The sequence below is a fragment of the Urtica dioica genome, chromosome 3 (genome assembly GCF_054948205.1).
Source record: "Urtica dioica subsp. dioica isolate 48M chromosome 3, U.dioica_male_clone48M_v1_H2, whole genome shotgun sequence".
NCBI lineage: Eukaryota > Viridiplantae > Streptophyta > Magnoliopsida > Rosales > Urticaceae > Urtica > Urtica dioica.
In genome coordinates this window covers 20,083,684-20,095,778 of record NC_142758.1, presented here as the reverse complement: position 1 = coordinate 20,095,778, position 12,095 = coordinate 20,083,684, and the positions used below count along the sequence as shown (strand labels likewise).

The window sequence follows — 12,095 nt, the reverse complement described above, 5'->3', positions numbered from 1 at the left end:
GAGGAACGTTGCAACCTTTTTCCAAAAGCTTCTCAACGTTCAAGCGTCTAAAAAGGTTAGTAAACTTCTATGCTCATATTAGTTTTTATTTACATATGCTTGCTCTTTGTCTAGGTTAGTAAAAACTGTTTTACTTGAAAAAGAAAATTTTTAAAATTGCGCCGCTTAACGAAGCGCTAAACTTTTTCTTAAACCCTAGATCAATTCCAACACCATAAGCCCTCTAAACATATTGAGAGGAAATACCATTTGATTCGAGAGATCGTGCAGCGCAGAGACGATGAGGTGAAGAAGATCTCAATGGTGGACTACCTAGCACATCCATTCACCAAGGCCCTAGCGAACAAGGTCTTCGACTAGCATCGGGAGGGATTAGGCACGGATGACTACTCACATCTTCTCAGAGTCATGTGGGAGTTTGTTGTCAATGGTGTCCACAGGAAGAGTAGTAGTCACTACTTACGTACATTCGATATAATAAAGTCTTACGAAGACTCTTGTTTGTATCTGCTAAATCATTAATAAAAGTTGAACCGTTCATTCATTCTTCCTTGTCTGTTTGAAGCTTTATGATAATCTATAGTCTTTAGTCCTTAAACAAACCTAACAACATATGAAGAGACAAATGTAGATTTGCATGAACAAACTCTTCATGGTTTGCTTAAAACAATATATTCGCAATCTAAGGATCAAAGGACTATTGATCTCAGTACGATTGTTATTAGAATCTATGATGTCTGGTTATGGGAAATTAAGAGTTGGAGACTCTATATTTCTTCTAGGTATGTTCCGAAGGTACTGAATTCACCAGTGCACTTCTAGAGACAGAATAAGAACAAACCATTTAACCTCTTATGTGTCGGAGTCACTACGTATGAATTGCATCGTGCTGAGGATATGTCCCACAAGGAGCCACAAGCAAGATACCAAGTGCCGATAGGACCCGTGACGAGGGCTCGAGCGAGGAGATTCAAGGAGGAGCTTAACAATCTTATCATCAACCTCCAAGATGAAGAAGGGGACAAGCTCGCAAAGGAGAAGATTCTAGGAAGCCAAGAAACACCAATGAAGAATGTTATTTGGGCCGAATTGAATTAGAAGGATTACTCGCATGTTGCTATTTCAGTTTGTATTTTTGGGCCAAGCCATATTATTTAAAAAACCCATATGTGTTTGTATTGGGTTGGGCCTTTGTTTTTATGTCTATTAGTACTTAAATAAGGCTGAATGGGCTTATTAGGTAATGGAACCCATGGAGCTACGAATTTGTCTTTGTAAAACTCTATAAATTAAGCCTTTAGGCTGAATGAAGGAGACACAATTTGATTTCGAGGTAAACACTTTTCTCTGAGGATTGTCATTCTCTCTTTGGTTCGTTTAGAACTATTCGAGTTTCTTACAAAGCGGTGCGTGTAAGAGTTCGAGACCGACTCATCAGACGGCCATTCGCATCCGTCCGTGGCGTCAATCGATTCACCCTCGTTCCTAAATTGTAGACAATCCGTCGCTGTGCTATTGGGATATCGGGTCTTGGAGCTTAGTTGGCCGAGGTTCATATCAAGTGGTATAAGAGCTAGTCTCTACTTTTAGGTCTGCTTATCCTTTGTTTCGTTCTTTTTTTTTCTCCGTTCATCTTTGTGTTGCGTTCATTTCCGTCGCCATTATTTTCATTGACTTGAAAAAAAAATTAAATTACCCTAAAACGTTTTGTTGAGTCTGTCCGTACGTAATTTTTGTGGTTTAGGTATGTGTTTGTTATCTTCGTCTCTATTGTTCTTGAGTGTAAAAAAAAAAGGATCCTAACAAAAAAAAAGAGAATCCGTGGAGATCATAATTTTTCTTGTTAATTACCGGAGTCTATTTTTGGAAGTCAATATTATTCAGTTTCCAGATTTTAGCACTTAATTTCGGAACTCTCTTTATTTCCTAGTTTTCCTGATTTCGGTTGTCCATTTATTTTCAGATTTCTTTTATTTCCTTTATTTCCAGAATCCTTTCCTTATTTCTTACCTTTTTTTTTTATTATTCACATTTATTTCCGGTTAGCATTTATCTCCAGGATATCAAAAAAAAAAAAAAAAAGAAGAAAGAGGATCCAAAAAAAAAAAGAAAAAAAAAAGAGGATCCGTGGAGATCATAATTTTTCTTGTAAATTACCGGAGTCTATTTTCGGTAGTCATTATTATTAAGTTTCCAGATTTTAGCACTTAATTTCGGAAGTCTCTTTATTTCCATGTTTCCTTGATTTCGGTTGTCCATTTATTTTCAGATTTCTTTTATTTCCTTTATTTCTAGAATCCTTTACTTATTTCTTACCGTTTTTTTTATTATTTTTTTATTATTCACATGTAATTCCGGTTAGCATTTATCTCTAGGATATCAAAAAAAAAAAGAAGAAAGAGGATCCGAATTTTTTGACCTCAAGAAATTTTATTTCGCTGTAGAGTCCTTGTGTGTTTTGTAGCGTTTTAAGATACCCTACATTTTGTCAAATTTTTTTTCGCCCGTTTTATAAATCTTGGGCAGATTTTTTGTCACACCTTGGGAGAATTGTTTTTGGGACTCATTTAAGAACATAGTCATAATTTTCCGTGGTGTCGTTTTTCTTGTTTTTGTCGTTTGGGTGTCGTTTGTGTCGTTTTGGTGTATCGTTTTCGAATTTATTTTCATCACTTCATTTATGGTCTCTGAGTAGTTCGGTACAAGCCTATAGAGAGTTTGAGTGAGTGGTAAAAGGCAGAGAGAATAACTATCGCCATTATCAAACACGAGCGCAGAGTGATAATTTTGAGTGTAAACACGTGAGGGAGAGATTTTGTGAGGTTTTTCTTTTGTTACTACCAATATCTTGCAGCAACCATGTCTAACAACGGCGACGAAACTGAGGGAATTCCAGACCGGAGGCTGATGATGCAAGTAATGATAGGAGAGATGAGAAGGATGATGAGGGAAGAGTTGGAGCCGCTCCGAGAACGTGTCAAAAGAGTGGAGGAAGGCCAACAAGCTCCCAACAGATGAATACGAAGACAGCCTAGGGAGGAGACAGAAGATGAAATGGATAATGATTTTGAAGAGGAGGAATATAGGAGAGGAAGACAAAACGAAAGAATGTTCTAAAGAAAGCAAGGAGGAAGGGACAGAGAGGACAAAGGAATTAGAGGCATCAAGCAGACAATTCCAACATTCCAAGGGAAAGTGACCCGGACGCCTACTTTGAATGGGAGACGAAAGCCCAGTTTCTGTTCAATTGCTACAACTACATCGAATGCAAGAAGGTAATACTTGCCGCTGCTGAATTCACTGATTATGCTATTGTTTGGTGGGATCAGTTGGTGACGAGTAGACAACGGGCTGGAGAGGAGCCGATAGAGACTTGGGATGAGATGAGGGCCATCATGAGAAAGAGATTTGTGCCTCGTCACTCTTACCGAGAGCTTTACCAGAAGCTTCAGCATCTGAGGCAACGCACTCGCAGTGTTGAGGAGTACTACCGCGAAATGGAGGTTGCCATGATCCGAGCAAACATAGAGGAAGATCGCGAGTCGACCATGTCCAGATTTATCAACGGGCTGAACCCTGACATAGCGGACAAGGTGGAGTTGCAGCATTATCTCGAGATGGAGGATTTGGTTCACTTGGCTGTCAAGATTGAGAAGCAGCTCAAGATGAGGGGTAGCATGAGGGGAAGCCAATTCTCAGAACAACCTGCATGGAAAAAGACCTTCAACCGAGACGAGAAGAGCAGTTTCAAACAACGGGGAGACGTAGCCAAGCCAAGCACTTCCACGGCCCCAACCACATCAAGTTCTGGTCCCAGTGCTCAAAAGAAACCGGAGACGGCATCTCAGAGAAATCGTGATATCAAGTGCTTCAAGTGCCAGGGAGTTGGTCACTTCTCAAATCAATGCCCGAATAAGAGGAGCATGACGATTCTTCCGACAAGAGAGATGGTTACCGACGATGAAGAGGAAGATCAAGAGTGGCCTGACGAAGCATCAGATGAGGAAATTGAGGCACCTGCAGAGCTCGTGTTGGTCTCTCGACGAACTATGAACGCACATGTTGTACGAGATGATGAGGAGCAGCGTGAAAACATCTTTCATACCAGGTGCCATATCGGTGAAAAGGTGTTTAGTGTCATCGTCGATGGAGGGAGTTGTACGAATATCGCTAGCATTGCTATAGTGAAGAAGCTTGGACTTCCAACAACAAATCACCTTCGCCCTTACAATCTTCAGTGGTTTAATGATGGTGAAGAGGTACATGTCTACAAACAAGTCCTTATCAGTTTTCGTATTGGAAGTTATGAGGACTCGGTGTTGTGTGACGTGGCACCAATGGACGCGGGGCATATACTTTTGGGGCGGCCGTGGCAATTCGATTTGGAGGGTGATTCATGACGGCTACACCAACAAGTACTCCCTCAGGCACAAGAATCGTACCATCACCCTCGCGCCCCTTACTCCAAAGCAAGTTCATGAAGATCAATTGAAGATGCAACAAGAGAGAGAAAGGTTTAGGGCACTAGAGAATGGAAAGGAACCAAGGGATGAGGTAAAAACAGAGAGAAAAAAGAGAGAGACCCAGAGAGAAAACCCAAGAGAGAAGTGGGGAATGAAAGAAAAGATGGGGTGATGAAAAACAAAATCGGTGAGAGAAAACAAAACAACTTCTTTGCGGGAAAGAGTGATGTGAGGAAAGCCTTCTTTGCCAAACAGCCGATGATTTTATTTGTGTATAAGGAGGCTGCCTTATTCACTAACCAACATGGCGAGGTCCTACCTACTGCCATTGCTTCTCTTCTGCAGGAGTTCAGGGACGTTTTTGTTCGAGACATGCCAACAAGACTACCACTGATTCGGGGGATTGAGCACCAGATTGACCTTGTACCCGGGGCCTCGCTTCCAAACAGACCGGCCTACTGAACCAACCCTGAGGAAACGAAAGAGTTGCAACGACAAGTCGAGGAACTTTTGTCAAAGGGGTACATTAGAGAGAGCATGAGCCCTTGCGCCGTACCAGTTCTACTAGTTCCAAAGAAGGATGGGTCCCAAAGGATGTGCGTGGATTGCCGAGCCATCAACAACATCACGGTTAGGTGTCGATTTCCCATTCCTAGATTGGATGATATGCTAGACGAATTATATGGTGCGTTTCTTTTCTCTAAGATTGACTTAAAGAGTGGGTACCACCAAATTAGAATGAAAGAGGGGGATGAATGGAAAACCGCTTTTAAAACTAAACTTGGGTTGTATGAATGGTTAGTGATGCCTTTTGGTTTGACTAATGCACCTAGCACATTTATGCGACTTATGAATCATGTTTTGCGTTCGTTCATTTGTAAATTTGTGGTGGTATACTTTGATGATATTTTGATTTATAGCAAGACCTTGGATGATCATGTCTTACACTTGCGTGAGGTTTTTATTATACTCAAACATGAACAGTTATTTGCTAACCTTGACAAGTGCACCTTTTGCACCAACCACGTTGTTTTCTTGGGTTTTGTTGTAAGTTCAAAAGGAGTGCAGGTAGATGAGGAAAAGGTGAAAGCTATTCACGAGTGGCCGACACCGACAAACGCTGCACAAGTACGGAGTTTTCATGGCTTAGCGAGCTTTTATAGGTGCTTTGTCATAGATTTTAGCATGATCGCTGCCCCGCTCACGGAGGTGATGAAGAAACATGTGGCGTTCACGCGGGGGCAAGCACAAGAGGAGGCGTTCACCACAGTCAAAGGAAAATTAATCAACCCTCCTTGTCTCGCATTACCTAACTTTGATAAACCATTCGAGGTTGAGTGTGATGCATTCGGCGAGGGAATCAGAGCAGTTCTCATGCTAGATTGACGGCCGATTGCGTATTTTAGCGAAAAGTTGAGTGGGGCCACCCTTAACTACCCTACTTATGACAAGGAGATGTACGCATTGATTAGAGCTTTAGAGACTTGGCAACACTACCTTTTTCCAAGAGAGTTCGTGGTCCACACCGACCATGAGTCACTCAAGTACTTGAAGGGACAACAAAAGCTCAACAAACGGCATGCGCAATGGATGGAGTTCATCGAGCCGTTTCCATATGTCATCAAATACAAACAAGGTAAGGAAAATGTGGTACCTGACGCCCTTTCTCGAAGGTATGTTTTACTTTCCACTTTAGATACTAAACTGCTTGGTTTTGAACATATCAAAGATATGTATCCAGAAGACCGAGAGTTTAGTGAGATATTCACGAAGTGTGAGAAGATGGCGTCGGGAGATTACTTTAGGCATGATGGATTTTTTGTTCAGGCTTTGTAGACTTTGTGTGCGTAGTTGTTCTCTTCGGGAATTGTTAGTTAGGGAAGCTCATGGTGGAGGCCTTATGGGACATTTTGGAATAGCTAAAACTCTAGGAGTGATCCAAGAGCACTTTTATTGGCCTGGCATGAAACGTGATGTTGAGAGGATTTGTGGTAATTGTGTCACATGTAGGAAAGCTAAGTCGAAAGTTCAATCACACGGTATGTATACACCTTTGCCTATTCCTAGCTCACCTTGGGTAGATATATCTATGGATTTTGTGTTAGGTTTGCCTAGGACTAAGAGAGGTCGTGATTTTGTTTTTGTAGTGGTTGATAGGTTTTCAAAGATGGCACATTTTATCCCTTGTCACAAAACCGATGATGCTTCTAATGTTGTTGATTTGTTCTTTCGAGATATTGTTAGGTTGCATGACATGCCTAGGAGGATTGTCTCGGATAGGGATACCAAGTTCTTAAGTTACTTTTGGAAGACCTTGTGGGGTAAGTTAGGTACTAGGTTGTTGTTTTCGACTACTTGTCATCTCCAAACTGACGGTCAGACCGAAGTAGTTAATAGGACATTGTTTACCACATGTTGAGAAGATTGTTTAATTAAGAAGAATATCAAAACTTGAGAAGATTGTTTACCACATGTTGAGTTTGCTTACAACTGCGCTATTCATTCATCTACTAAGTTCTCACCCTTTGAGATTATTTATGGTTTTAACCAACTAACGCCATTAGATTTATCTCATATTCCTATGTCTGAGCATGTGAATTTAGATGGTGAACAAAAAGCAAAGCTTGTTAAGCAGCTTCATGAGAGGGCACGACTCAACATTGAACGGAGGACAGAGCAGTATGCGCTGTTGTCAATGGTGCCCACAAGAAGAGTTGTAATCTTTATATTGTACATTTGATGTAATAAAGTCTCATGAAGACTCTTGCTTGTAATTGCTTATTCATTAATAAAAAGTTGAAACGTTCATTCATTCCTCCTTGTCTGTTTGAAGCTTTATGATAAACCATTAGTCTTTAGTCCATAAACAAACTAAACAACTTACAAAGAGACAAATGTAGATTTGCATGAACAAACTCTTCGTAGTTTGCTTAAAACGATATATTTGCAATCTAAGGGTCAAAGGACTATTGACCTCAGTACGATTGTTAGGAGAATCTATGATGTCTGGTTATGGGGCATTGAGAGTTGGAGACTCTATAGTTCTTCTAGGTATCTTCCGAAGGTACTGAATTGACCAGTGCACTTCTAGAGACAAAATAAGAACAAACCATTTAACCTCTTATGTCTCGAAGTCACTACGTATGAATTGCATCGTGCTTACCTTAATCCTTAAATGAGACATGCCATTTCACAACTTACGTATTCTCATTTGAGAAAGTCAGAGTTCGGACTCACTATGTGATTCCGAATAGGGCCTATTGGTGAAGTACTAAGTTGTGAGAATGTCATGAGTAACTTTGTGAAGTTCTCATAGGTATGGAATTCATGTACAAGATTGCTTAAATGCAATGTATATCACCTCATGCTTTGTTCCTTGGAGTGTGAATAAATGAACTGGCCAGTGTCCATATTGAGTCTTGACTCTTTTGGATGAAACAATGTGACTTGTTAGCTCCTCGTCAATACATTGTTTCTAACTTATTCACAAGTGACAAAGGAGTTGAGGAAATAACAGCTAGAAGGGTAAAATGGTAATTTTGTAAATCCCGACTAGCTGATGATATTCATGAAGGGTAAACACTGATAATATTCTGTGGATCCACTCATTACAATTAGGTTTAATTCTTTAGTAGAAAATAAATTCATTTGAACCGAGAGATTTTCAGTATCAACTCTTTAGTGGAGTTAGTTGACATTAAGCTAAACTTGGAAAAGGTTTTGTGAACTTTTGAGTCCAAGTGTTTAGCTCAAGCTTTGTTCATTTGGATCCATGAGGTCACTGTCACGAATCACATCGAGTAAGAATAGTTAAACTGGAAGCTAAGTCAAAACAAGAACGAAAATTGTCAAAAGGGTAATTTTGTCTTTTGAGACATAGGATGAAATGAATGTCAATAAATTTTTTGACATGGTCATTTGAATTAATTTCATTTCACTCGGCCAAAACTAGATTTATTGGGCCTTGTGAATTAATTTCATTTCATGAGAATTTTATTGAAAATTCTTAATGGGCCTTTCTAATGTTGTCATGAACAAATGAAGAAGCTTCTAGAAGCTCCTTCTAGTGTGAAATAGGCGCCCAACATACCCAAAGAAAGAGAGAATATTTTGTGCATAAATGTATCAAGATACTTGCCTAAAGAAAAAGAGGAAACAAATTTCCTATGCATGCCATAAGGAAATTCGGTCAAGGCTAGAGAAAAGAAGAAAATAGGAAACAAATCAAGGCTTCTAGAATGCCTTGTTGGCCGTGTGACTCTATGAAGGAAAAAGGGAAATTGGCTCATGAATATATGATATTCTATAGAAGAGGAAACTACCTTATTGAAGGTGAGACCTCTCCTATAAATAGGAGCCTCAGTCCACACATTTCATTCATCCAAGTTTAAGAGATTTGAGAGACTCTCTCTCTAGAACTTGGCCGATCCTCTCTCTCTCTCTCTAGTTAATTTTCGATTTTTGTTTTGGCACCTAGGTCCTCATTTGACCTAGTTTTTAGCTCTGCGACTTCAAGACTCGTTCTTAAGTCGTAGTGTTTAAAAGTGCCCACACACTAATTTCTTTTCTCTCGAGTGATTTAGTGATAGAAACTTTCGTGGTTGCTCGAGTTGCCGAGGAAGGAAGAGAGACGTACTGCGAGGGGAGACAAACGTTGCAACCTTTTTCTAAAAGCTTCTCAACGTTCAAGCGTCTAAAAAGGTTAGTAAACTTCTATGCTCACAATAGTTTTATTTATATGTGCTTGCTCTTTGTCTAGGTTAGTAAAAACTGTTTTACTTGAAAAAGAAAATTTTTAAAATTCCGCCGCTTACTGAAGCTTTAAACATTTTCTTAAACCCTATCTCAATTCCAACAAATGGTATCAGAGCTATGGTCAAAGATATGCATGTACATGTATTTAAAATTATGAGCTTGAATATCGTTTTCGAAAGTTTACTAATTTTGTGACAAGTTAGAATTCTTATCTTAGATTTTTTTTTAATTTATTGCTCTTGCCTTTAAATTAAATATCATGTTGATTTTCTATGAGTTTGGGATGGTTTTAAAACGCATTAGAATCAGTTCGAAATTCTTTTAATTTTTTATATTGAAAAACGTGTTTTTAAGTTTGAGAAAATTTCTTGTAAATTTTGTGACTAGTTTTCTTGTCTTACTAGTTTCGTTTATTTACTTGAATCGTTTTATGCTTGTTGTTATTTCTTTTATACCGTGTTATTACATTGCTAATAAAACACAAATAAAAGCTTTAACAACCTCCTAAAACGTTCCGTTACACTCGATTCTTTTTCGCACCTAAAAAGACCGAAATTTAATTATTTCTTTTTCTTTGAGCTGGAGTAAAACCCGCAGTAAAAGTGACATAACTCTATTCTCAGAAATCCAAACTTAATGATTATTGAATCCAATTAAAGTTCTCTCTGTCCTCTTTCCAATGCCACCGGTTTTGGTCAAAAGGACATCGTAGCCGCCAGTTATGATGATTTTAGTCCGAGGTGCGCGGCTGTTCCGAAAGTCCAGTTTTTTTTAGAAATACGTATTTTCAGCCTCACTACCATGAGTTATAGAACTCTAATGAGAAAATTTTCTTGAGCAAAATTATTTTTCATAAGATTATAAACATGATGTGAAAGATTAAAATGTTTTGATTTTTGAGAATTTAATTGAAATTGAATTTTTACAAAACTAGTTTGAATTTTGAAAAACCGTTTTCGTTTTCAAACTTGAAAATATTTTGTCATCCAAATCAAACAAGTTTTCAAAATGTTTTCAAAACTATATCTATATCACATATGTTCAAAATCTATATGGTCTTGAAAATTTGATTGGGAGGTCTCCTGGTAGACAAGCCGAAAAAAAAAGATGTGTAATCTCAAACTTTCAAGTGTTCGAGTGAGTTGAAGTTCAGACTTCACTCATGCACTTTCCCGAAATAGAAAATAGGAAAAGATCCGAGTATGTCCCTTGTGCCTTTATGCACTAACACTGCTCTGAACATGAAAATCTAGGATTCTCTTCTAGTTGTCTGCTCTGTCGCTCTCTAACTAGGAAATCCGTTTCCGAACTTATAAGAGTCGATGTACCAACTCCAAAAACTAAGTGGGAGGGTTATATTTGTTGTTTGTAACCCACGATCCCCAACACTAATGAAAGAAGCAATTAACATGGGACTAAGAGCCGTTCTTGCGACCCTCTCTTAAATGGGAGTACTCCAAGGCGTTTTTGCTTCGATCATTGCTCAATGAGCTACGTCTGAGAGTAAAACGATGAATGCAAGACCTCCCCTTGGGGGATTGTTTTTCAAAGTTGATCTTTTGGACTAAGTGGTTGGTGGTACACTTAGGCTCAATCCCTAGTAAACCTCCCTTGAGGCTCTGCGAAAGGATGTGAGTGATCAAATCAATTTAAAAGGTGGCTAGTCAAAATTGGTGTATTCACATCTTCGCTAAGCATTAACGATGTGTCATTTACTTATAAATGGAGATTTTTTGCGGCCTTCTCTTGAGGGAGTAAATTATCGTTTGGTTTATAACACCTTTGGATTTTATCAAGTCTTAAATAAAACTTAAATCCTAAACAAAAGACTAATCATAAACTTGTTTCAACTTTTATAGGCAAAATGTCTCTCAACCCTCTCTCAACCATTCTTTCCTCGAATAAACTCGAAGGTGACAATTACGTCGACTGGAAACGTAACCTCGACATAGTCCTTACTGTCGACAAGCACAAATGGGTTCTCACCACCCCCTGTCCTCAAACGTACGAAGATTCGACGCAAGAGGAAAAAGACGCCCTGGCGGCCTGGCTTCGATCCGATGAGATTGCGAGGTGCTATATTCTGGCATCAATGAACAATGTGTTGCAACAACAACATCGTGATTAGGAAACTGCCACCGATATGCTCTACAATCTCCATGAGATGTTTGGAGGGCAAGGACGTCAAGCTAGGCAACAAGCGGTCCGACAGTTTATGAACTGTCGCATGAAGGCTGGGACTCCCGTTAGAGATCATATGATGCTGATCATTAGCTATCTAAACGAAATGGAGATCCTTGGATCTGAGATTGATGGGGAGACTAAAATAGATATGATCTTGGAAACTCTCCCCAAAACTTTTGATACCTTCAAGCGGAATTACTCCACGAACAAGCTAGAGTACACTGTTACCGAGCTCATGAAGGAACTTCAAACCGCTGAGGCACTCACTAAGAAAAGGAGGGCTCTAGGAGAGGTACATGCTACTGCCTCCACCTCTGGATCTAAGAAGAGACCTCGTAAGGCCGAGAAGAAGAACCAACCTAAGGTTCAAACGAAGAAGAAGGCGCCAAAGGCTTCGAAGGTGGATAAGTCTAACGACAAAGGCAGCCACTGCAATGAGCCTGGTCACTGGCGTAGGAACTGTCTTGCCTACCTGAAAACCAAAGTAAAAGGTATTGTACTTATTACTGAAGCTTGTTTAGTAGCTGATAATGTATCATCGTGGATTATTGACTCCGCTGCTACTAACCATATTTGCTGCTCCTTAACTAGTTTTAGGAAAAGCAAAAGCTTAGAGGATGGCGACTTCTGGTTCAAGTGGGGTGATGGGAGCGTGGTGTCTGCCAAGGCTGTGGGATCCGTGACATTATCTTT

General features: G+C 39.5%; 1 protein-coding gene across 1 annotated transcript; it reads left to right on the top strand.

Annotated features, from left to right (window-relative positions):
• Window positions 1-3,049: 3,049 nt before the first annotated feature.
• Window positions 3,050-5,849, top strand: LOC149402468 (uncharacterized). The gene is made up of 4 exons (XM_089608390.1): window positions 3,050-3,160; window positions 3,276-4,034; window positions 4,258-4,554; window positions 5,532-5,849. The coding sequence occupies exons 1-4, from the start codon at window positions 3,050-3,052 to the stop codon at window positions 5,847-5,849; spliced, it is 1,485 nt and encodes a 494-aa protein (XP_089464516.1).
• Window positions 5,850-12,095: the final 6,246 nt, after the last annotated feature.

Coding starts and splice junctions, on each gene's coding strand:
- LOC149402468 (XM_089608390.1), top strand. CDS start 3,050: ATGAAATGGATAATGATTTTGAAGAGGAGGAATATAGGAGAGGAAGAC. Junction 4,035..4,257: donor CACCTGCAGAGCTCGTGTTG/GTCTCTCGACGA, acceptor ATGATGGTGAAG/AGGTACATGTCTACAAACAA. Junction 4,555..5,531: donor GAAAGGAACCAAGGGATGAG/GTAAAAACAGAG, acceptor AAAGGAGTGCAG/GTAGATGAGGAAAAGGTGAA.